Here is a 25995-nt window from a genome sequence, read left to right on the forward strand (position 1 = left end):
CGGACACACACAGCGTGACTCCGGTCAGGTAGAGACCGGTCTCAAGTCAGCACCGCTGCAGACTCGCTGTTTGAGGGCTTGATAGCCCACTCCCCCTCCACACTCGTTGCTTTGGAACAGCCCTCAATATGGCGGACCCTCCGCGGGAACGCGCAAGCGGAGGGGTAGGGTGTAGGGGTAGGGTGTAGGGGGCGGTTTGGGAATGGGCCTAAATCAGTATCGGTATGCTGTTAAGCCGCTGGACAAACGGTGCTGCTATCGGTGTATGAATTCCGCTACTTCCTTAGTTTAAACAATTGTGGTTGGTTGGGAACCCTCATCCCGTGTGACCTATCCGGTTTGAGTACCACTCTGATTGGCCACTGTGAATGCCACTCGTCAACTCTCCTAACAGCGCTCTTATTACTGTGAGACTCCCGGGGGCAGACCATAGGGGCAGACGCAACATCTTGCTAGAAACAGCGTCTCAAGGCTTCTTAACATTTAACAAGCTATTAATGAAGCATACCCACTTAACGGGAAGAACTCAGCTAACAGACGATATTAACCATTTCACCTCCACGGAACAGAAGTCCAACACCAAGAGTCTAAATCAGCACTTAGCGAAACGGGCTAACGGCTACTTTAGCCCATAACTGGCTAAATCGATCTTTTCTACGTCTTTGTTATCTGCACAGACGACATATTGGTATCAGTCTCATCTGACTCGTCAGTCACCAACAGTTGTTTTATTCTTTTAAATAATTACCTGATTTAAAACTGAACACAGTGGAATACAATCCTCAAGGACACACTTCAGAAACTCACGTGAAAACACAACCAAGGCATTTTATTGTTTGTTCAAAAATCACGTTGTTTCTCAATAAAATACATTATTTTTTAAATAAAATAATGACCTCCATACTGAAGATTAAGAGAAGTCAAACATTCAAACAAATATTTACAGGAAAATACATTTAGAAAGTTTATTAAAAATGTCTCAAAATAATCCTTTTTAATATACAGATTTTTAAATGGCTTTCTATCATACACCTTTTTCTCAATGCATTCAGGCTTGTTTTTCAAAATAAAAGCCTCATCGTGTAACTGTATCCTTAAAGGAAGCTTGTTTTTCAAAATAAAAGCCTCATTGTGTAACTGTATCCTTAAAGGAAGCATGTATTTCAAAATAAAAGCCTCATAATGTAACTGTATCCTTAAAGGAAGCTTGTTTTTCAAAATAAAAGCCTCATTGTGTAACTATATCCTTAAAGGAAGCATGTATTTCAAAATAAAAGCCTCATAATGTAACTGTATCCTTAAAGGAAGCTTGTTTTTCAAAATAAAAGCCTCATTGTGTAACTATATCCTTAAAGGAAGCATGTATTTCAAAATAAAAGTCTCATAATGTAACTGTATCCTTAAAGGAAGCTTGTTTTTCAAAATAAAAGCCTAATTGTGTAACTATATCCTTAAAGGAAGCATGTATTTCAAAATAAAAGCCTCATAATGTAACTATTCTTAAAGGAAGCTTGTTTTTCAAAATAAAAGCCTCATTGTGTAACTATATCCTTAAAGGAAGCATGTATTTCAAAATAAAAGCCTCATAATGTAACTGCATCCTTAAAGGAAGCGTGTATTTCAAAATAAAAGCCTCATAATGTAACTGTATCCTTAAAGGAAGCTTGTTTTTCAAAATAAAAGCCTAATTGTGTAACTATATCCTTAAAGGAAGCATGTATTTCAAAATAAAAGCCTCATAATGTAACTATTCTTAAAGGAAGCTTGTTTTTCAAAATAAAAGCCTCATTGTGTAACTATATCCTTAAAGGAAGCATGTATTTCAAAATAAAAGCCTCATAATGTAACTGCATCCTTAAAGGAAGCATGTATTTCAAAATAAAAGCCTCAAAATGTAACTATCCTTAAAGGAAGCATGTATTTCAAAATAAAAGGCCTAGCAAGTAATTGTAACGTAACAGAAAGCTCAGGATTAGGTTTGTATTTCAAAATAAAAACCTCATGGTGTAAATGTGTCCTTGTGCATTCACATGTTTTTATTGTCTTTATATGACTTTATTTAAAATACCATCATTTATTTATCATTAAATGTTATGATTATTCCAAACATCTAATTTATATTCTCCCATAAATTATTATTTGTTATTCTTTGTCCTGTAATAACTAAAATGCTTGAAATATAAAGCTATTTCTTACGGCTTATACTATACAATAAATAAATAAATATATTTGAATGTTTTTCCCTAAAACTCCAGGTCCCAGCCGGACTCTTCGTCAGGAGGAGGGTCTTCTGTGTCCTCGGGGAAATAGTCAAAGTTGCTGGTGTCCAAAGGTCCTTTCACCTGGTAGGAAAACACATATTAATACTCAGTGCTCTGTGTACTCTGTGTACTTTTACCCCGTACAGGATACTCACTGCGGGGGTGAACGGAGAGGCGATGGTTCCCTGACGGAGGCCTTCCCAGTTGAAGCCTTCAAACCACCTGCAGGACAAACATTTTCATATATTTTTTAAAGACAGGGGAATACAAGAATATATTTAGAATATTTTTGATATATTATTATGTTTTATTTACTTATTATTTAAATGTATTCGCCACTTATTTCCTTCACAGGTATCAGACAAACAATACTTAGGGTATATCTATTTGCTCTAATAATAATATTAATCATAATAATAATAAATTGTAAAATGTATAAATATATACTTGAATAATAAAATAATAATACAAATAATAAATACAAAAAATAACAATTCTTATAAAACGTGAAAACTATGAGAAAAACATCCATATTTTGTCATGTCAATCATTGGAAATCGACGATCGGGCTCGATATATGGTTCAATATAGCAGCAGGCGATCGATGTCCATGGATGAGAGTAACATCTACGTCACTTTACGGCCCCGCCCACTTTTTGGGGAAACCAACGCTGTCATTTGAACGGCGGTCGATACAAATTCTTAAGTTTTTGCCAATCCGATGACAAATGTTTGAAAACCGTGGATTTCCTGATCTTCAAAGAGCTCGATTACGATGGCCAGACAGGCAAACAATTACATTAAATAATTTGAAATCGACGATCGGGCTCGATATATGCATTAAATTAAAATCAGTAGGCGAGGCTGTAATTTCTCCAGCTGTTACTCTTATGAGCGAGGCGGAAAATAATAGTTGTATCACGCCAACAAGCTGCTGTGTCGATTATTGCTCCTCAAACATTAAAACAAATCCAGAGTTCAGTGTTTCTGAACTTCCTCTAAGAACAAAGGACCGTAACAGAAGAGCTCTGGGGCTTCAGGCTCGATCGCCGTTCAAATGACAGCGTTGTTTCCCCCAAAAGTGGGCGGGGCCGTAAAGTGACGTAGATGTTACTCTCATCTATGAAAATCGATAGCCTACTGCTATATTTAACCATACATCGAGCCCGATCATCGATTTCTAATGGCTTAATGTAACCGTTTGCCTGTCTGGCCGTCGTAACCGCGCTCTTTGAAGATCCACAAATCCACGGTTTTCTTACATTTCTGATCGGATTGGCAAAAACTTCAGAATTTGTATCGACCGCCGTATAAATGACAGCGTTGTTTCCCCCAAAAGTGGGCGGAGCCGTCATTTTTGCCTGGAAGTGACGCATGTGTTACTCTCATGTGTAGTGACATCCCATAATGATCTCGTCTCACTTGTGTTTCTGGATGTCCTTCACTCCATTTTTCTGATTCCCCAGCCGCTCTGAAGGATTGTCTCTGAGATTAAAAACAAAAAAAATTGTCAAACCAGTCGTCAGTTTTACTTTAATTTGCAAAGAAGGATAATTGATCACCTGCAGAGGCGTTTGATGAGGTTGGCGGCGCTTTTGGCGATTTTTTTGGGAAACTCGATCATGTCGATGCCTCGCAGGATGATGTTGTACGTCTTCATGGGATCAGATTCTGAAAATGGAGGACTGAGGACAGAGGGAACATGTAGATATTGCAAACAGTTAAGTGTCTTTAACGGAGTGGTGTTGTAGTGTCGTATTTCTGTGTTGGACCCTGAATGCAGCATCTCCCTGGTTCCCTCCACAAAAAGACAACAGGATTTCTCCATTGCAGTTTAAATTATTGCATACTGTACAAATAATCCCAGCAAGTAATAGTGGTGTAACAGAAATCTGAGGATTAGGTTTCTATTTCAATTAAAAGCCTCATAGTGTAACTGTATCCCTAAAGGAAGCATGTATTTCAAAATAAAAGCCCCAACAAGTAATAGAGATGTAACAGAAAGGTCAGGATTAGGTTTCTATTTCAAAATAAAAGCCTCATAGTGTAACTGTATCCTTTAAGCAAGATCAGGAAGAGACATGTATTCCAAAATAAAATAAGTAATTGTTACGTAACATAAAGCTCAGGATTAGGCTTGTTTTTCAAAATAAAATACCCAGAGTGGGAATGTGGTGCCCCGCGTGAGGCTGTTTGGGTTAGCAGTTCTGTAGAAAACCATCAAAATGTGCAACCCAACCTTTAATAGCCTACAGCAAACTATAATTGGGAATAAATGTGACTGATGGTGTGAAACTGAAATATGTCCAGCCTACCTGCCACTGAGCAGCTCAAAGACCAGTATTCCCAGAGACCAGCAGTCTGCAGAGCTGTCGTGGCCCTTATTCAGGATGATCTCAGGGGCCACGTACTCTGGAGTCCCACAAAACGTCCACGTCTTCTTACCCAGACCCACTTTCTTAGCAAAGCCAAAGTCCACCTGAAACACACATTGAGAATACTTTCATTTAAGCATTGTTGGGATTTGCTTCACCTGCACCAGGGCGCTGACACATGGCCTTATAAGTGTTGGTACTTCCTCTTAGAGCCACGTTTATGAACCTTCACTCAAAATGTTGATTATTTCTCAAAATCAAAAGATTCTGAATTTTTTCTCAAAATTCTGACTTTTTCGCAAAATCTCAAGATTCTAACTTTGAAAACACAAATTGAGAATACTTTCAGTTTTTGCTTTGTTGGGATTTTTCACCGTATGGTACTTCCAGTTAGAGCCCGCTTTATCAAATATTACTCGCCAAATAAACTAGTACTAAAGTGCTGACACTTTAACGTTGACAAACTAACCATTTAAATTACCAATATGAGATGAGTTTATTCAGATAAGGCTATTTTTGGGGGACTTTTTTTCTCAAAAATAGACATACGGCAAATATGACAATTCTTTAAAAAATCAAGTTTCTGACTTTTCTTAAAATTCTGACTTTTCTTAAAATTCTGACTTTTTCTCAATATCTCAAGATTCTGCCTTTTTTTAGAAAATCTATAAATTCTGACTTTTCCTCCCTAAATTTTTACTTTTTCTGAAAATCAAAAAATGTACAGATTTTCCTGTCACATGTCCTCCTGCAGTCACTAACAGAGCATGCTGTAAAACCATCCCATCACCTCAGCTGAGAAAACCCTAACCCTATAAAATGCACTGTAAAATCCTGTTTTATGCTTAAAATTCGGACTTTTTTCTCAAAATCTAAATATTCTTACTTTTTTCAGAAAATCTCAAGATTCTATTTTTTTCCAAAAATCTCAAAATTATGATTTTTTCCTAAAAATCTTCAAACGTTGAATTGTTTCTGAAAATCTCAAGATTCTGACTTTTCTCAAAATTCTGACTTTTTTCAGAAAATCATACAATCCTGACTTTATTCAGAAAATATCTAAATTCTGACTTTTCCCCCCAAAATTCTGACTTATTCCTGTCACATGTCCTCCTGCAGTCACTTACAGAGGATGCTGTAAAACCATCCCATCACCTCAACTGAGAATGACCTCTGATGAAACGCACTGTTAACAATCCTGTTTTATTCTTAAAATTCGGACTTTTTTCTAAAAATCTAAATATTCTGACCTTGCTGAAAATCACAATTTTTTGTATTAGTTTCTTCAAATCTCAAAATTCTGACTTTTTAGAAAAACTATATTCTGAAAATCTAAAAATGTACAGATTTTACTGTTATATGTCCTCCTGCAGTCACTAACAGAGCATACTGTCAAACTAGAGAAGGTGAATGAGACGTGTGCAGACCAGCTTGACGTATCCCCGCTGGTCCAGGATGATGTTCTCAGGCTTCAGGTCCCTGTAGATGATTCCTCTGCAGTGCAGGAAGGCCAGAGCCTCGACCACGCAGCCGGTGTAGAACCGAGTCACGCCGTCATCAAAAGATCCTCTGAAACACATTCAGAGGATGAGGAAATCATGGACCTGAACACGCACAAAGTGTAAATCACTCACCTGTCTCTGAGCAGCGTCCACAGCTCTCCTCCCAGGCACGCCTCCAGCAGCATGTACAGATATTTGGAGTCTCTGAAAGTCCGATACAACCTGCAGGAAGAGGGTTCAATGTAAAGGAATAGTTTCCATGTGAAAGTCTGAAACTCTAAAGTTTTTGTTCCTACTGCTAACATTCCCAGTGTTCAGTGGGCATTGACAGCACTTGCAATATTGTTCCTTTCTGGGTCTTTTAATTTGAAAAACAGGACTTGCCCGGAGCGTCCTGAAAGCAGTTACTCAATGGAGCTTTTATTTTGAAAAACATGAACATTCCTGAGCTTCCTGTAGGTATTAAGTAAAATCTATGGGGCTTTTATTTTGAAAAACATGCTTCCTCCTGAGCTTCCTATAACGATAGAGTAACAATGGGGCTTTTTATTTTTGAAAAAACATACCTCTTAAGCTTTCTGTAAGTATAAGGTAAATCTATAGGACTTAAAATATTAAAAAATGCAGACATTTGCCTAAATCTCAGGACTAAATTGTCACACCTTTTTTTTGTAGATTATAATTGGTTACGATAGTCACCATCAGCAGGGGCCAAAATAAACTAGATATTATGCATCCGTCTATTTGGTATCCCTTACAGACAATGCAGGAGAAAGCCACCTCTTAGAAAGTCTAAAGTGCTTCTTTAATAAGTGCCGAATAAATCCTCAGCAGCACAAGAAAAAGGGAAGTAGTTTGACCTAATGATGAAGGGACTGTGAGCCTCCACCATGATGCGGCGCTCAGACAGGATGTGTCCCTGCTGGCTGGTGTCCATGATGTGACGCTTCTTCAACACTTTCAGGGCAAAAGATCTGCTGGTATCGCTCTTTAGTTGCACCTAAACATAGAAGATTAAGACCAGAAAGGTTAAACAAGTGGTGCAGTGAAGGCATCTCCCTGCTCCAATGGGATTTCTCCATGTGATTTTGGGTTATTTAAAGTAAAAAGCTAATGTTGGGCTATGAAGGAACTACAGCACGGTCACATGACTTCATCACCGCTAAGCTAAAGGTGGCTAATGTTGGGCTATAAAAGAACTACAGTACGGTCACATGACTTCACGTCACCACCGCTAAGCTAAAGGTGGCTAATGTTGGGCTATAAAGGAACTACAGCACGGTCACAAGACTTCACGTCACCACCGCTAAGTTAAAGGTGGCTAATGTTGGGCTATAAAGGAACTACAGCACGGTCACATGACTTCACGTCACCACCGCTAAGCTAAAGGAGGCTAATGTTGGGCTATAAAAGGTACTACAGCACGGTCACATGACTTCACGTCACCACCGCTAAGCTAAAGGAGGCTAATGTTGGGCTATAAAGAAACTACAGCACGGTCACATGAATTCACGTCACCACCGCTAAACTAAAGGAGGCTAATGTTGGGCTATAAAGGAACTACAGCACGGTCACATGACTTCACCACCGCTAAGCTAAAGGTGGCTAATGTTGGGCTATAAAGGAACTACAGCACGGTCACATGACTTCACGTCACCACCGCTAAGCTAAAGGTGGCTAATGTTGGGCTATAAAGGAACTACAGCACGGTCACATGAATTCACGTCACCACCGCTAAGCTAAAGGAGGCTAATGTTGGGCTATAAAGGAACTACAGCACGGTCACATGACTTCACCACCGCTAAGCCAAAGGTGGCTAATGTGGGCTATAAAGGAACTAGAGCATGGTTACATGACTTCACGTCACCACCGCTAAGCTAAAGGTGGCTAATGTTGGGCTGTAGAGGAACTACAGCACGGTCACATGACTTCACGTCACCACCGCTAAGCTAAAGGTGGCTAATGTTGGGCTATAAAGGAACTACAGCACGGTCACATGACTTCACCACCGCTAAGCTAAAGGTGGCTAATGTTGGGCTATAAAGGAACTACAGCACGGTCACATGACTTCACGTCACCACCGCTAAGCTAAAGTGGCCTAATGTTGGGCTATAAAGGAAACTACAGGCACGGGTCACATGACTTCACGTCACCACCGCTAAGCTAAAGGTGGCTAATGTTGGGCTATAAAGGAACTACAGCACGGTCACATGACTTCACGTCACCACCGCTAAGCTAAAGGAGGCTAATGTTGGGCTATAAAAGGTACTACAGCACGGTCACATGACTTCACGTCACCACCACTAAGCTAAAGCAGGCTAATGTTGGGCTATAAAGACACTACAGCACGGTCACATGACTTCACGTCACCACCGCTAAACTAAAGGAGGCTAATGTTGGGCTATAAAGTAACTACAGCACGGTCACATGACTTCACCACCGCTAAGCTAAAGGTGGCTAATGTTGGGCTATAAAGGAACTACAGCACGGTCACATGACTTCACGTCACCACCGCTAAGCTAGAGGTGGCTAATGTTGGGCTATAAAGGAACTACAGCACGGTCACATGACTTCACGTCACCACCGCTAAGCTAAAGGAGGCTAATGTTGGGCTATAAAGGAACTACAGCACGGTCACGTGACTTCACCACCGCTAAGCTAAAGGTGGCTAATGTTGGGCTATAAAGGAACTACAGCACGGTCACATGACTTCACGTCACCACCGCTAAGCTAAAGGTGGCTAATGTTGGGCTATAAAGGAACTACAGCACGGTCACATGACTTCACGTCACCACCGCTAAGCTAAAGGTGGCTAATGTTGGGCTATAAAGGAACTACAGCACGGTCACATGACTTCACCACCGCTAAGCTAAAGGTGGCTAATGTTGGGCTATAAAGGAACTACAGCACAGTCACATGACTTCACGTCACCACCGCTAAGCTAAAGGTGGCTAATGTTGGACTATAAAGGAACTACAGCACGGTCACATGACTTCACGTCACCACCGCTAAGCTAAAGGTGGCTAATGTTGGGCTATAAAGGAACTACAGCACGGTCACATGACTTCACGTCACCACCGCTAAGCTAAAGGAGGCTAATGTTGGGCTATAAAGGAACTACAGCACGGTCACATGACTTCACGTCACCACCGCTAAGCTAAAGGAGGCTAATGTTGGGCTATAAAGAACTACAGCACGGTCACATGACTTCACGTCACCACCGCTAAGCTAAAGGAGGCTAATGTTGGGCTATAAAGGAACTACAGCACGGTCACATGACTTCACAACCGCTAAGCTAAATGTGGCTAATGTTGGGCTATAAAGGAACTACAGCACGGTCACATGACTTCACGTCACCACCGCTAAGCTAAAGGTGGCTAATGTTGGGCTATAAAGGAACTACAGCACGGTCACATGACTTCACGTCACCACCGCTAAGCTAAAGGTGGCTAATGTTGGGCTATAAAGGAACTACAGCACGGTCACATGACTTCACGTCACCACCGCTAAGCTAAAGGAGGCTAATGTTGGGCTATAAAGGTACTACAGCACGGTCACATGACTTCACGTCACCACCGCTAAGCTAAAGGAGGCTAATGTTGGTCTATAAAGGAACTACAGCACGGTCACATGACTTTACGTCACCACCGCTAAGCTAAAGGTGGCTAATGTTGGGCTATAAAGGAACTACAGCACGGTCACATGACTTCACGTCACCACCGCTAAGCTAACGGAGGCTAATGTTGGGCTATAAAGGAACTACAGCACGGTCACATGAGCACACTGCTCCTAACACAGGATGGGTCAAATGCAGAGAAACAATTTCCCCACGAGGGATTAATAAAAGTCCATTTTATGACTTCACGTCACCACCGCTAAGCTAAAGGAGGATAATGTTGGGCTATAGAGGAACTACAGCACGGTCACATGACTTCACGTCACCACTGCTAAGCTAAATGCGGCTAATGTTGGGCTATAAAGGAACTACAGCACAGTCACATGACTTCACGTCACCACTGCTAAGCTAAAGGCGGCTAATGCTGGGCTATAAAGGAACTACAGCACGGTCACATGACTTCACGTCACCACCGCTAAGCTAAAGGAGGCTAATGTTGGGCTATAAAGGAACTACAGCACGGTCACATGACTTCTCGTCACCACCGCTAAGCTAAAGGTGGCTAATGCTGGGCTATAAAGGAACTACAGCACGGTCACATGACTTCTCGTCACCACCGCTAAGCTAAAGGTGGCTAATGTTGGGCTATAAAGGAACTACAGCACGGTCACATGACTTCACGTCACCACCGCTAAGCTAAAGGAGGCTAATGTTGGGCTATAAAGGAACTACAGCACGGTCACATGACTTCACGTCACCACCGCTAAGCTAAAGGTGGCTAATGTTGGGCTATAAAGGAACTACAGCACGGTCACATGACTTCACCTTTATATTTGATATATTATATTTGATATATCATGCTTTCCTCACCAGCTCCACTCGACTGAAGCCTCCCATCCCCAGAGTGCAGATGGTGTTGAAACTACTCAGAGAAACACTGGAGAAGAAATCTGCTTCTGCCTGCAAACTACAGAGAGGAGGAAACAGGAATACATTACATGAGAAGCAACTCTCTTTCAAGGTGAGATGCTGTTAGTGAAGTCTCAATCTACATGTAAATCAAATGTCACCAAATTACCAGAAAATCATCAAAAGAAAAAGGGAATTAATGTTTGTTTCCATCCAATAATGTTATATAAAATTCCAGGTAGTTTGAATACAAAGTACAATATTAAGCATGCTTATTGTAGTCCTCTCCTGCAGCTCAGGAAGAGGCCTGTTTTTCAAAATAAAAGCCCCAGAAAGCTACAACACAGCTCTCCATGATACTGACTTGGCTTTGACCTCGTCGCTGTCGAGCTGCTTGTTGTTGACGTCCTCCAGTCCTCCGATCAGCTGTTTGAAAGACCTTTAGGGATGCAGAGAATCTTTGTAAGTGTTTATTTACTGGATTAGAACGATGTTCACGCTGAACAGAGAGACTCACTCACTCTCTGTCGATCACCAGACATGTGACGTCTCCCACTGCCGTCACACTGGCTGTACGAACATCCTCCCTAAATGCAGAAAGGAAAGGAAATGCAGGATTAATTTCTGTGTCAGAGTACTATGTAGTGTCTCTACTTTAAAGAGTCCTCTCCTGCTGATGTTCAGGTGTATATCAGTATGTAGTGTCTCTACTTTAAAGAGTCCTCTCCTGCTGATGTTCAGGTGTATATCAGTATGTAGTGTCTCTACTTTAAAGAGTCCTCTCCTGCTGATGTTCAGGTGTATATCAGTATGTAGTGTCTCTACTTTAAAGAGTCCTCTCCTGCTGATGTTCAGGTGTATATCAGTATGTAGTGTCTCTACTTTAAAGAGTCCTCTCCTGCTGATGTTCAGGTGTATATCAGTGTGTAGTGTCTCTACTTTAAAGAGTCCTCTCCTGCTGATGTTCAGGTGTATATCAGTATGTAGTGTCTCTAATTTAAAGAGTCCTCTCCTGCTGATGTTCAGGTGTATATCAGTATGTAGTGTCTCTACTTTAAAGAGTCCTCTCCTGTTGATGTTCAGGTGTATATCAGTATGTAGTGTCTCTACTTTAAAGAGTCCTCTCCTGCTGATGTTCAGGTGTATATCAGTATGTAGTGTCTCTACTTTAAAGAGTCCTCTCCTGTTGATGTTCAGGTGTATATCAGTATGTAGTGTCTCTACTTTAAAGAGTCCTCTCCTGCTGATGTTCAGGTGTATATCAGTATGTAGTGTCTCTACTTTAAAGAGTCCTCTCCTGCTGATGTTCAGGTGTATATCAGTATGTAGTGTCTCTACTTTAAAGAGTCCTCTCCTGCTGGTGTTCAGGTGTATATCAGTATGTAGTGTCTCTACTTTAAAGAGTCCTCTCCTGCTGATGTTCAGGTGTATATCAGTATGTAGTGTCTCTACTTTAAAGAGTCCTCTCCTGCTGATGTTCAGGTGTATATCAGTATGCAGTGTCTCTACTTTAAAGAGTCCTCTCCTGCTGATGTTCAGGTATATATCAGTATGTAGTGTCTCTAATTTAAAGAGTCCTCTCCTGCTGATGTTCAGGTGTATATCAGTATGTAGTGTCTCTACTTTAAAGAGTCCTCTCCTGCTGATGTTCAGGTGTATATCAGTATGTAGTGTCTCTACTTTAAAGAGTCCTCTCCTGCTGATGTTCAGGTGTATATCAGTATGTAGTGTCTCTACTTTAAAGAGTCCTCTCCTGCTGATGTTCAGGTGTATATCAGTATGTAGTGTCTCTACTTTAAAGAGTCCTCTCCTGCTGATGTTCAGGTGTATATCAGTATGTAGTGTCTGTACTTTAAAGAGTCCTCTCCTGCTGATGTTCAGGTGTATATCAGTATGTAGTGTCTCTACTTTAAAGAGTCCTCTCCTGCTGATGTTCAGGTGTATATCAGTATGTAGTGTCTGTACTTTAAAGAGTCCTCTCCTGCTGATGTTCAGGTGTATATCAGTATGTAGTGTCTCTACTTTAAAGAGTCCTCTCCTGCTGATGTTCAGGTGTATATCAGTATGTAGTGTCTCTACTTAAAGAGTCCTCTCCTGCTGATGTTCAGGTGTATATCAGTATGTAGTGTCTCTACTTTAAAGAGTCCTCTCCTGCTGATGTTCAGGTGTATATCAGTATGTAGTGTCTCTACTTTAAAGAGTCCTCTCCTGCTGATGTTCAGGTGTATATCAGTGTGTAGTGTCTCTACTTTAAAGAGTCCTCTCCTGCTGATGTTCAGGTGTATATCAGTATGTAGTGTCTCTAATTTAAAGAGTCCTCTCCTGCTGATGTTCAGGTGTATATCAGTATGTAGTGTCTATACTTTAAAGAGTCCTCTCCTGTTGATGTTCAGGTGTATATCAGTATGTAGTGTCTCTACTTTAAAGAGTCCTCTCCTGCTGATGTTCAGGTGTATATCAGTATGTAGTGTCTCTACTTTAAAGAGTCCTCTCCTGTTGATGTTCAGGTGTATATCAGTATGTAGTGTCTCTACTTTAAAGAGTCCTCTCCTGCTGATGTTCAGGTGTATATCAGTATGGAGTGTCTCTACTTTAAAGAGTCCTCTCCTGCTGATGTTCAGGTGTATATCAGTATGTAGTGTCTCTACTTTAAAGAGTCCTCTCCTGCTGGTGTTCAGGTGTATATCAGTATGTAGTGTCTCTACTTTAAAGAGTCCTCTCCTGCTGATGTTCAGGTGTATATCAGTATGTAGTGTCTCTACTTTAAAGAGGTCCTCTCCTGCTGGTGTTCAGGTGTATATCAGTATGTAGTGTCTCTACTTTAAAGAGTCCTCTCCTGCTGATGTTCAGGTGTATATCAGTATGCAGTGTCTCTACTTTAAAGAGTCCTCTCCTGCTGATGTTCAGGTATATATCAGTATGTAGTGTCTCTAATTTAAAGAGTCCTCTCCTGCTGATGTTCAGGTGTATATCAGTATGTAGTGTCTCTACTTTAAAGAGTCCTCTCCTGCTGATGTTCAGGTGTATATCAGTATGTAGTGTCTCTACTTTAAAGAGTCCTCTCCTGCTGATGTTCAGGTGTATATCAGTATGTAGTGTCTCTACTTTAAAGAGTCCTCTCCTGCTGATGTTCAGGTGTATATCAGTATGTAGTGTCTCTACTTTAAAGAGTCCTCTCCTGCTGATGTTCAGGTGTATATCAGTATGTAGTGTCTCTACTTTAAAGAGTCCTCTCCTGCTGATGTTCAGGTGTATATCAGTATGTAGTGTCTCTACTTTAAAGAGTCCTCTCCTGCTGATGTTCAGGTGTATATCAGTATGTAGTGTCTCTACTTTAAAGAGTCCTCTCCTGCTGATGTTCAGGTGTATATCAGTATGTAGTGTCTGTACTTTAAAGAGTCCTCTCCTGCTGATGTTCAGGTGTATATCAGTATGTAGTGTCTCTACTTTAAAGAGTCCTCTCCTGCTGATGTTCAGGTGTGTATCAGTATGTAGTGTCTCTACTTTAAAGAGTCCTCTTTCACCCTTTCAGAGCTTGCTCTCCAAACCAGTCTCCTTTGCTCAGCGTCTTCATCACCTGCTCGTCTCCAGGTGAGCTTTGCTGCGTCATCTTCACCTGTTCACACATATTAAATAACAATGTTAAACGTTTTGTTTGTTTTGCATTTTATCGAATGAAAGATCCACCCGTAATGCTTCCCTCTTCCTCCTCCTCCTCCTCACCTGCCCCTCGCTGATGATGAAGAACGTGTCTCCGGTGGCTCCCTGACGGATAATGTAATCACAGTCGCTGTAATGAGTCTGAGAGAGGACACACGTACGTCAAACATGTGAACACGTCAGATGGAATAACAGATACCGTATTCCTGCAAAGCTTTTTATAGGAGACTGAATCTTTATTAAAACTGTCACCTCTTCTAAAACATCGGCCAGTTTGCTCAGGATGTCCTCGGGAAGAGACCGCAAAGAGGGAACGCTGTAGATAGTTTGGAGAGAGGGCAAAGTACACACATCCTTTACTCAAGTAGAAGTACAGATACTCGTGTTTAAAGATACTCTGGTGAAAGTAGAAGTACTGACTAAACTACTTTACTCAAGTCAAAGTAAAGAGGCTTTGAAGTGTACTTCAGTAAAAAGTACCCATAGCTAGCAGCTGCTTTAAAGAGTACCTGACCTCCCTTTATATTAATAGAACAATAATGTCATTGTTAGCTAATGAATGTTTCCATGCTGAACAACGGCAACATGACAACGTTTCCATTGGTCCCTCTTCTTTAGAGAAGACCAGGAAATGATGGATACACGGATCGTGTTCAAATCAATAGGCACGCAATGACTCTAAAGAATAATGATCACGCATCAAACACACATTCAGACTAAAGGACCCAGCTGTTTGGGAAATGAGAGAAGTAGAAAGTACAGGTATTTGAGTTCAACATGTAAGAAGTAGAAAGTACAGGTATTTGAGTTCAACATGTAAGAAGTAGAAAGTACAGGTATTTGAGTTCAACATGTAAGAAGTAGAAAGTACAGGTATTTGTGTTCAACATGTGAGAAGTAGAAAGTACAAGTATTTGAGTTCAACATGTGAGAAGTAGAAAGTACAGGTATTTGTGTTCAACATGTAAGAAGTAGAAAGTACAGGTATTTGAGTTCAACATGTAAGAAGTAGAAAGTACAGGTATTTGTGTTCAACATGTAAGAAGTAGAAAGTACAAGTATTTGAGTTCAACATGTAAGAAGTAGAAAGTACAGGTATTTGAGTTCAACATGTAAGAAGTAGAAAGTACAGGTATTTGTGTTCAACATGTAAGAAGTAGAAAGTACAGGTATTTGAGTTCAACATGTGAGAAGTAGAAAGTACAGGTATTTGTGTTCAACATGTAAGAAGTAGAAAGTACAGGTATTTGAGTTCAACATGTAAGAAGTAGAAAGTACAGGTATTTGTGTTCAACATGTAAGAAGTAGAAAGTACAGGTATTTGTGTTCAACATGTAAGAAGTAGAAAGTACAGGTATTTGTGTTCAACATGTAAGAAGTAGAAGTACAGGTATTTGTGTTCAACATGTGAGAAGTAGAAAGTACAGGTATTTGGGTTCAACATGTGAGAAGTAGAAAGTACAGGTATTTGTGTTCAACATGTAAGAAGTAGAAAGTACAGGTATTTGGGTTCAACATGTGAGAAGTAGAAAGTACAGGTATTTGGGTTCAACATGTAAGAAGTAGAAAGTACAGGTATTTGTGTTCAACATGTAAGAAGTAGAAAGTACAGGTATTTGTGTTCAACATGTAAGAAGTAGAAAGTACAGGTATTTGTGTTCAACATGTAAGAAGTAGAAAGTACAGGTATTTGTGTTCAACATGTAAGAAGTAGAAAGTACAGGTATTTGAGTTCAACATGTAAGAAGTAGAAAGTACAGGTATTTGTGTTCAACATGTAAGAAGTAGAAAGTACAGGTATTTGGGTTCAACATGTAAGAAGTAGAAAGTACAGGTATTTGGGTTCAACATGTAAGAAGTAGAAAGTACAGGTATTTGTGTTCAACATGTAAGAAGTAGAAAGTACAGGTATTTGGGTTCAACATGTAAGAAGTAGAAAGTACAGGTATTTGAGTTCAACATGTGAGAAGTAGAAAGTACAGGTATTTGTGTTCAACATGTAAGAAGTAGAAAGTACAGGTATTTGGGTTCAACATGTAAGAAGTAGAAAGTACAGGTATTTGTGTTCAACATGTGAGAAGTAGAAAGTACAGGTATTTGTGTTCAACATGTGAGAAGTAGAAAGTACAGGTATTTGTGTTCAACATGTAAGAAGTAGAAAGTACAGGTATTTGGGTTCAACATGTAAGAAGTAGAAAGTACAGGTATTTGTGTTCAACATGTAAGAAGTAGAAAGTACAGGTATTTGAGTTCAACATGTGAGAAGTAGAAAGTACAGGTATTTGAGTTCAACATGTAAGAAGTAGAAAGTACAGGTATTTGAGTTCAACATGTAAGAAGTAGAAAGTACAGGTATTTGTGTTCAACATGTAAGAAGTAGAAAGTACAGGTATTTGAGTTCAACATGTAAGAAGTAGAAAGTACAGGTATTTGTGTTCAACATGTAAGAAGTAGAAAGTACAGGTATTTGTGTTCAACATGTAAGAAGTAGAAAGTACAGGTATTTGTGTTCAACATGTAAGAAGTAGAAAGTACAGGTATTTGAGTTCAACATGTAAGAAGTAGAAAGTACAGGTATTTGTGTTCAACATGTGAGAAGTAGAAAGTACAAGTATTTGAGTTCAACATGTAAGAAGTAGAAAGTACAGGTATTTGTGTTCAACATGTGAGAAGTAGAAAGTACAGGTATTTGTGTTCAACATGTAAGAAGTAGAAAGTACAGGTATTTGTGTTCAACATGTAAGAAGTAGAAAGTACAGGTATTTGAGTTCAACATGTAAGAAGTAGAAAGTACAGGTATTTGTGTTCAACATGTAAGAAGTAGAAAGTACAGGTATTTGAGTTCAACATGTGAGAAGTAGAAAGTACAGGTATTTGTGTTCAACATGTAAGAAGTAGAAAGTACAGGTATTTGAGTTCAACATGTAAGAAGTAGAAAGTACAGGTATTTGAGTTCAACATGTAAGAAGTAGAAAGTACAGGTATTTGTGTTCAACATGTAAGAAGTAGAAAGTACAGGTATTTGTGTTCAACATGTAAGAAGTAGAAAGTACAGGTATTTGTGTTCAACATGTAAGAAGTAGAAAGTACAGGTATTTGTGTTCAACATGTAAGAAGTAGAAAGTACAGGTATTTGTGTTCAACATGTGAGAAGTAGAAAGTACAGGTATTTGGGTTCAACATGTGAGAAGTAGAAAGTACAGGTATTTGTGTTCAACATGTAAGAAGTAGAAAGTACAGGTATTTGGGTTCAACATGTGAGAAGTAGAAAGTACAGGTATTTGTGTTCAACATGTGAGAAGTAGAAAGTACAGGTATTTGAGTTCAACATGTAAGAAGTAGAAAGTACAGGTATTTGAGTTCAACATGTAAGAAGTAGAAAGTACAGGTATTTGGGTTCAACATGTAAGAAGTAGAAAGTACAGGTATTTGTGTTCAACATGTAAGAAGTAGAAAGTACAGGTATTTGTGTTCAACATGTAAGAAGTAGAAAGTACAGGTATTTGTGTTCAACATGTAAGAAGTAGAAAGTACAGGTATTTGTGTTCAACATGTAAGAAGTAGAAAGTACAGGTATTTGAGTTCAACATGTAAGAAGTAGAAAGTACAGGTATTTGTGTTCAACATGTAAGAAGTAGAAAGTACAGGTATTTGGGTTCAACATGTAAGAAGTAGAAAGTACAGGTATTTGGGTTCAACATGTAAGAAGTAGAAAGTACAGGTATTTGTGTTCAACATGTAAGAAGTAGAAAGTACAGGTATTTGGGTTCAACATGTAAGAAGTAGAAAGTACAGGTATTTGAGTTCAACATGTGAGAAGTAGAAAGTACAGGTATTTGTGTTCAACATGTAAGAAGTAGAAAGTACAGGTATTTGGGTTCAACATGTAAGAAGTAGAAAGTACAGGTATTTGTGTTCAACATGTGAGAAGTAGAAAGTACAGGTATTTGTGTTCAACATGTGAGAAGTAGAAAGTACAGGTATTTGTGTTCAACATGTAAGAAGTAGAAAGTACAGGTATTTGGGTTCAACATGTAAGAAGTAGAAAGTACAGGTATTTGTGTTCAACATGTAAGAAGTAGAAAGTACAGGTATTTGAGTTCAACATGTGAGAAGTAGAAAGTACAGGTATTTGAGTTCAACATGTAAGAAGTAGAAAGTACAGGTATTTGAGTTCAACATGTAAGAAGTAGAAAGTACAGGTATTTGTGTTCAACATGTAAGAAGTAGAAAGTACAGGTATTTGAGTTCAACATGTAAGAAGTAGAAAGTACAGGTATTTGTGTTCAACATGTAAGAAGTAGAAAGTACAGGTATTTGTGTTCAACATGTAAGAAGTAGAAAGTACAGGTATTTGTGTTCAACATGTAAGAAGTAGAAAGTACAGGTATTTGAGTTCAACATGTAAGAAGTAGAAAGTACAGGTATTTGGGTTCAACATGTAAGGAGTAGAAAGTACAGGTATTTGGGTTCATCATGTAAGAAGTCAAGTCTTTGGGTTTTGGACTGACGACAACACATTTGAAGACCTTGGACTTTGAGGAAACAAAAGGACATTTAATAGTTTTTAAATCTGACAAAAAATATTCTGCTTTGGTACGTCTTTGTTTGGATGTCCTCGGGAAGAGAGTGGAAAGAGAGTTTGGAAATGTGAGTCATTGTAATATGGAGAGGATTAAAACTGTGAAGTGTGTGTGCGTGTGTGCGTGTGTGTGTGCGTGTGTGTACCTGCGCAGGTAGTCTGTGTATTGCGAGTGTTTGATGAGGCTGGTTCTCATCATGATGGTCTGGAAACACTGCCTGTCGACCGCCCAGAGCTTGATGTCAGTCAGAGCTACACACACACACACACACACACACACACACACACACACACACACACACACACACACACACACACACACACACACACACACACACACACACACACACACACACACACACACACACACACACACACACACACACACACACACACACACACACACACACACACACATTGTAAAGGTGAATTAAGCTTCTTGTGCATTTTACTCCACACAATCTGTTATATAAATGTATTGATTACCATCTTCACACTATTAATATACCTCTCCTTTGAGACCGCCGGGAGCCAATGGGAGCTGAGCTCTCATAAGGAGGGTCTGAGCTCCTATGAAAGCAGTGAAATCAAACATCTGTGGGGGTCGCTAATAAATTACCAACAACCATTATCTTAATCACAAATAATGCATGTGTGAATGTTTCGAGTATTATTTACGTTAACGAGGTAAATAGACTAAAAAGAAAAACAACATAAATTATTGCGCAATCTATGTCCTTCATGGACATAGATTGCGCAATAAGTTATGTTTCTATTGACATGCTAAGCTGTTAGCCCTCTCTGAACCCTTCATCCTCCTCCTCTTCCTCACCCTCCTCTCTGCAGAAAGTGGAGAGCTCTTCATATCTCTCACTCCCTGCTGATTCATTATTCTACAACAAACCCATCACTGTTGCACAGGACCATCAGCTCATCTGCATGGAGAGCTAGGGCAATGTCATTCATATAGATGTATATATAAGTATATCTATATGTATTGTTGCATATGATAATGTCTCCTGGAGGCGAGCTTTGTCAATTAAATTCATTTATGCAGAAAAACACAATGTTAAAGAGTCCCTATTCTGCTTTTGGGAGTGTTCCCTCTCCTGTAGTGTGTTCTATAGTGCATGTGAATGGTCTGCAAAGGCTTAAATCTCCCACAAATATCCCCCTAATTGGCACTTGCACTCCAACATACGTGATAAAGGGCCAGACATCTCTAAGCGCTCTCCGAGTAAGTCAACTTTACTGTCACTCTTTCAGTTTGTGTTTACAGACAGAGAGATCCAAATACCCTTTCCCACCATCCCGAATGTCTGCAGCTCTAAAACAGATGTCTCTCTCCCTCAGTGAGTTCCTTCGTGGCGTTCAATGCAATGCCACCCAAGCGAAGGAGAAAGAGAGAGCGTTCATTTGAAAGCCCTGAAGGCACCAGCGAGCAGCAGCAGGAGATTCTCATTTTGAGCGTTAAAGTTGTATTATTGTTTTTCGTATCAGTCTCAGAGCTCTCATCAGTGTTCTAGCTTAGCTTAAAGACTGGGAGCCAAAGCAACATAAATACACCTACCAGACAATACCAACGCGCAATGAATACGCTTAGCTTAGCACAAAGCAAACATGGCGAGCCAAAGCTAACGACCACCCACCAGAACTTGTTTGATTGCTCTCATGCGAAAATGTTAATACCAACGTGCAAACAATTAGCTTAGCTTAGCATAACGACGGGAAACGGATGGGAACAGCTAGCTACAAACAAATCCAACTGCAATGATAGTTTCTATGTTATTGACTGAGTCTTTAAGGAGTCGTGGAAAAACCTATTTAAATCCTACACAGCGACCTTGAATTTCTGAATTCAATCAGAGAAACATGTCTTTCTTTTGGAGCTTTCTAACCAGAGGAGAGATTTAAACTGTGATCGCGGTCGACCTTCATCCGTTTCCATTTGTTAGCGGGTAAATAACGCTGCGTCCACACTACAGCGTCGACAGCTTCAAAAACGGTTTCCAACGCGTCACCCCATTCACTTTGAATGGGGTGACGTCACGTCAGTGTTGCCAACTCCATAGTAAGGAAAGTAGCTATTGGCTGTCCGGAAAGTCGCCAGAAGTCGCTAAATGACGTCATCGCCTAATTTGCATATCATGTAATGGCGGCTGTAGGAGAGAGCATGGTCGAGGGGAGTACAAAACACGTTCCCAACCCTTCAAGGATCAAATTCTGGACTTCTCCAGGAAAGCATCATGATGTTTAGCTTGTCACAGAGAGGCACACACACAGTGGACGAGGTGATTGAGTGACTGAGGCTGTGTGAGTCAAAGCAAAGGCAGTTATTTATTATAGTTTGAAAGTGAGTGAAGAAACATTTACATTTTAATCCCGCTCAAAACCAGGACGGCTTGGCAGTTGGCGCATTCGCAATTCATTTGCAGTCTCGACGCGGGGGAGTGTGGTTGTCTCCTCTCTGCTCTGACGGAGCGTCCACACAGCAGCGTGCGTTGACGCTTGAAGCTGGGCGTATCTGAAGCTTGGGGATTTTTTTGCGAGCAACACGACCAACAACCAATCACATGAATCTCCTGCCCCCGACATACAAAGCAATAGCAATGTTAAAACGAAGTAAACTGGATATAAAATCCCCAAACAGGCGAAAACCTACCAGTTTCATCCACTGTCTCTGCCTCCTCCCTCCATGCCTCGCTCCTCCGGTTTGTATCCCGGTAGATCAACAGAGACTGATCATACAGCACCGGGTGATTCTCTACCGCTATAATGAATTTTCCCTCCATTTTTTTGAATATGAGGAAATGACCTGCGTAGTCTCTCCCAGCATACACGCGGTTTGATTGGCTAGAGCTTGTACTGGCAGATTTGAATAAACGGGATTTCATTGGCTGACGCCTCCGTCGAGGCGTCAAAAGTTGAACATTGCTCAACTTTTGACGCCAGCTACGCCAGCAACGCTCCACGTCGCTTCCCAAAATGCAGTTCGGCTAAAAGTGACGTCACCCCATTCAAAGTGAATGGGCAGAAGCGTTGGAAGCTTCAACGCACGCCGCTGTGTGGACGGGCCGTGACTGCAGCAGCAGCTCTGCTGCGGCCAGGCAACTGTCAGTCTGAGCGCCTGTGAGTACTATGGGAGGGAGGCGGGGCTCACGGCAGCACCCGCGGCTCGTTAACTGCAGAACAATACGTGAGTCTCCAAACACCAGAAAAGTCGCTAATAACACCATTATAAATCGCTAGATTAGTCGTTAGTCGCTTTTGACACAAATAAGTCGCCGGAGGGTTTGGAAATCCGCCAAATTTAACGAGAAAATCGCCAAGTTGGCAACACTGCGTCACGTTGCCTCGCTTTTCGCCGAACTGAGTTGTGGGTAGCATAGCGGTCCGTCGCCAGCGCCAGCCAATCAAATCCCGTTTCTGAAAATCTGACAGCTCAAGCCCTAGCCAATCAAACCGCGTCTAAGCTGGGAGAGATATCCCGCCGTTCGTTTCTATATTTTAAAAAAAGATGGAGGAGAAACTATTTATCGCCGTAGCGAATCACCCGGTTTTGTATGAGCAGACCCTCTTCACCTACCGGGATACAAACCGGAGGAACCAGGCATGGAGGGAGGTGGCAGAGACAGTGGGTGAAACTGGTAGGTTTTCGCCTGTTTGGGGAGTTTATATATATATATATATATATATATATTGCTCGCATAAAATCCTCGGTTTTTTGCTTTGTATGTCGGGGGCGGGAGATTCATGTGATTGGTTGTTGGTCGCGTTGCTCGAATAAAATCCCCAAGCTTCAGACACGCCCAGCTCCAAGATTTTTTTGAAGCTGTAGTGTGGACGCTCCGTAACTGTCCCTGCACCGTGAAAGCATTTAAAAACCTGTACTTTCTACTTCTCACATGTTGAACTCAAATACCTGTACTTTCTACTTCTTACATGTTGAACACAAATACCTGTACTTTCTACTTCTTACATGTTGAACTCAAATACCTGTACTTTCTACTTCTTACATGTTGAACACAAATACCTGTACTTTCTACTTCTTACATGTTGAACCCAAATACTTGTACTTTCTACTTCTTACATGTTGAACTCAAATACCTGTACTTTCTACTTCTTACATGTTGAACACAAATACCTGTACTTTCTACTTCTTACATGTTGAACTCAAATACTTGTACTTTCTACTTCTTACATGTTGAACACAAATACCTGTACTTTCTACTTCTTACATGTTGAACTCAAATACCTGTACTTTCTACTTCTTACATGTTGAACTCAAATACCTGTACTTTCTACTTCTTACATGTTGAACTCAAATACTTGTACTTTCTACTTCTTACATGTTGAACACAAATACCTGTACTTTCTACTTCTTACATGTTGAACACAAATACCTGTACTTTCTACTTCTTACATGTTGAACTCAAATACCTGTACTTTCTACTTCTCACATGTTGAACTCAAATACCTGTACTTTCTACTTCTTACATGTTGAACTCAAATACTTGTACTTTCTACTTCTTACATGTTGAACTCAAATACTTGTACTTTCTACTTCTTACATGTTGAACACAAATACCTGTACTTTCTACTTCTTACATGTTGAACTCAAATACCTGTACTTTCTACTTCTTACATGTTGAACACAAATACCTGTACTTTCTACTTCTTACATGTTGAACTCAAATACTTGTACTTTCTACTTCTTACATGTTGAACACAAATACCTGTACTTTCTACTTCTTACATGTTGAACTCAAATACCTGTACTTTCTACTTCTCACATGTTGAACTCAAATACCTGTACTTTCTACTTCTTACATGTTGAACTCAAATACCTGTACTTTCTACTTCTCACATGTTGAACACAAATACCTGTACTTTCTACTTCTTACATGTTGAACACAAATACCTGTACTTTCTACTTCTTACATGTTGAACTCAAATACCTGTACTTTCTACTTCTCACATGTTGAACTCAAATACCTGTACTTTCTACTTCTTACATGTTGAACTCAAATACCTGTACTTTCTACTTCTTACATGTTGAACTCAAATACTTGTACTTTCTACTTCTTACATGTTGAACACAAATACCTGTACTTTCTACTTCTTACATGTTGAACACAAATACCTGTACTTTCTACTTCTTACATGTTGAACTCAAATACCTGTACTTTCTACTTCTCACATGTTGAACTCAAATACCTGTACTTTCTACTTCTTACATGTTGAACTCAAATACCTGTACTTTCTACTTCTTACATGTTGAACTCAAATACTTGTACTTTCTACTTCTTACATGTTGAACTCAAATACCTGTACTTTCTACTTCTCACATGTTGAACTCAAATACTTGTACTTTCTACTTCTTACATGTTGAACTCAAATACCTGTACTTTCTACTTCTCACATGTTGAACTCAAATACTTGTACTTTCTACTTCTTACATGTTGAACTCAAATACCTGTACTTTCTACTTCTTACATGTTGAACTCAAATACTTGTACTTTCTACTTCTTACATGTTGAACACAAATACCTGTACTTTCTACTTCTTACATGTTGAACTCAAATACCTGTACTTTCTACTTCTCACATGTTGAACTCAAATACCTGTACTTTCTACTTCTTACATGTTGAACTCAAATACCTGTACTTTCTACTTCTCACATGTTGAACACAAATACCTGTACTTTCTACTTCTTACATGTTGAACACAAATACCTGTACTTTCTACTTCTTACATGTTGAACTCAAATACCTGTACTTTCTACTTCTCACATGTTGAACTCAAATACCTGTACTTTCTACTTCTTACATGTTGAACTCAAATACCTGTACTTTCTACTTCTTACATGTTGAACTCAAATACTTGTACTTTCTACTTCTTACATGTTGAACACAAATACCTGTACTTTCTACTTCTTACATGTTGAACACAAATACCTGTACTTTCTACTTCTTACATGTTGAACTCAAATACCTGTACTTTCTACTTCTCACATGTTGAACTCAAATACCTGTACTTTCTACTTCTTACATGTTGAACTCAAATACCTGTACTTTCTACTTCTTACATGTTGAACTCAAATACTTGTACTTTCTACTTCTTACATGTTGAACTCAAATACCTGTACTTTCTACTTCTCACATGTTGAACTCAAATACTTGTACTTTCTACTTCTTACATGTTGAACTCAAATACCTGTACTTTCTACTTCTCACATGTTGAACTCAAATACTTGTACTTTCTACTTCTTACATGTTGAACTCAAATACCTGTACTTTCTACTTCTTACATGTTGAACTCAAATACTTGTACTTTCTACTTCTTACATGTTGAACTCAAATACCTGTACTTTCTACTTCTCACATGTTGAACTCAAATACCTGTACTTTCTACTTCTCACATGTTGAACTCAAATACCTGTACTTTCTACTTCTTACATGTTGAACTCAAATACCTGTACTTTCTACTTCTTACATGTTGAACTCAAATACTTGTACTTTCTACTTCTCTCATTTTCCAAACAGCTGGTTCCTTTAGTCTGAATGTGTGTTTGATGCGTGATCATTATTCTTTAGAGTCATTGCGTGCCTATTGATTTGAACACGATCCGTGTATCCATCATTTCCTGGTCTTCTCTAAAGAAGAGGGACCAATGGAAACGTTGTCATGTTGCCGTTGTTCAGCATGGAAACATTCATTAGCTAACAATGACATTATTGTTCTATTAATATAAAGGGAGGTCAGGTACTCTTTAAAGCAGCTGCTAGTTATGGGTACTTTTTACTGAAGTACACTTCAAAGCCTCTTTACTTTGACTTGAGTAAAGAAGTTTAGTCAGTACTTCTACTTTCACCAGAGTATTTTTAAACACGAGTATCTGTACTTCTGCTTGAGTAAAGGATGTGTATTTTTGCCATCTATTATGTGTGTGTGTTTGTGTGTGTGTGTGTGTGTGTGTTACCTGTTACAGTAGCAGTGCGGGTGCAGTTGTACAGGATGGCCAACTCTCCGAAGACTTTCCCCTCTCCAATCGAACACAGAGTCTTTCCTTGTTTCGTCACCTCCACGG

General features: G+C 39.7%; 1 protein-coding gene across 3 annotated transcripts; it reads right to left on the reverse strand.

The window, feature by feature from the left end:
• Positions 1-823: 823 nt before the first annotated feature.
• On the reverse strand, positions 824-25995 carry LOC117554676 (cGMP-dependent protein kinase 1-like). 3 transcript variants are annotated; one of them, XM_034229153.1, is made up of 15 exons: positions 25888-25995; positions 14576-14639; positions 14387-14464; positions 14188-14279; positions 11185-11250; positions 11028-11102; positions 10625-10721; positions 6999-7138; positions 6271-6360; positions 6064-6205; positions 4577-4740; positions 3824-3946; positions 3684-3746; positions 2417-2483; positions 824-2342 (listed from the first exon to the last, which is right to left on the reverse strand). In XM_034229153.1, exons 4-15 carry the CDS (start codon positions 14271-14273, stop codon positions 2244-2246), a joined length of 1212 nt encoding a protein of 403 aa, XP_034085044.1. In that variant the 5' UTR covers positions 14274-14279; positions 14387-14464; positions 14576-14639; positions 25888-25995; the 3' UTR covers positions 824-2243. The 3 variants fall into 3 exon arrangements, with proteins under 3 accessions (XP_034085044.1, XP_034085046.1, XP_034085045.1); XM_034229155.1 differs by lacking the exons at positions 14387-14464; positions 14576-14639; positions 25888-25995 and having other exon boundaries at positions 11181-11250; positions 14188-14220; XM_034229154.1 differs by lacking the exons at positions 11028-11102; positions 11185-11250; positions 14188-14279; ... (1 more) ...; positions 14576-14639; positions 25888-25995 and adding an exon at positions 10833-10972.

The sequence above is a fragment of the Gymnodraco acuticeps genome, unplaced genomic scaffold (assembly GCF_902827175.1).
Source record: "Gymnodraco acuticeps unplaced genomic scaffold, fGymAcu1.1, whole genome shotgun sequence".
Classification (NCBI taxonomy): Eukaryota; Metazoa; Chordata; class Actinopteri; order Perciformes; family Bathydraconidae; genus Gymnodraco; species Gymnodraco acuticeps.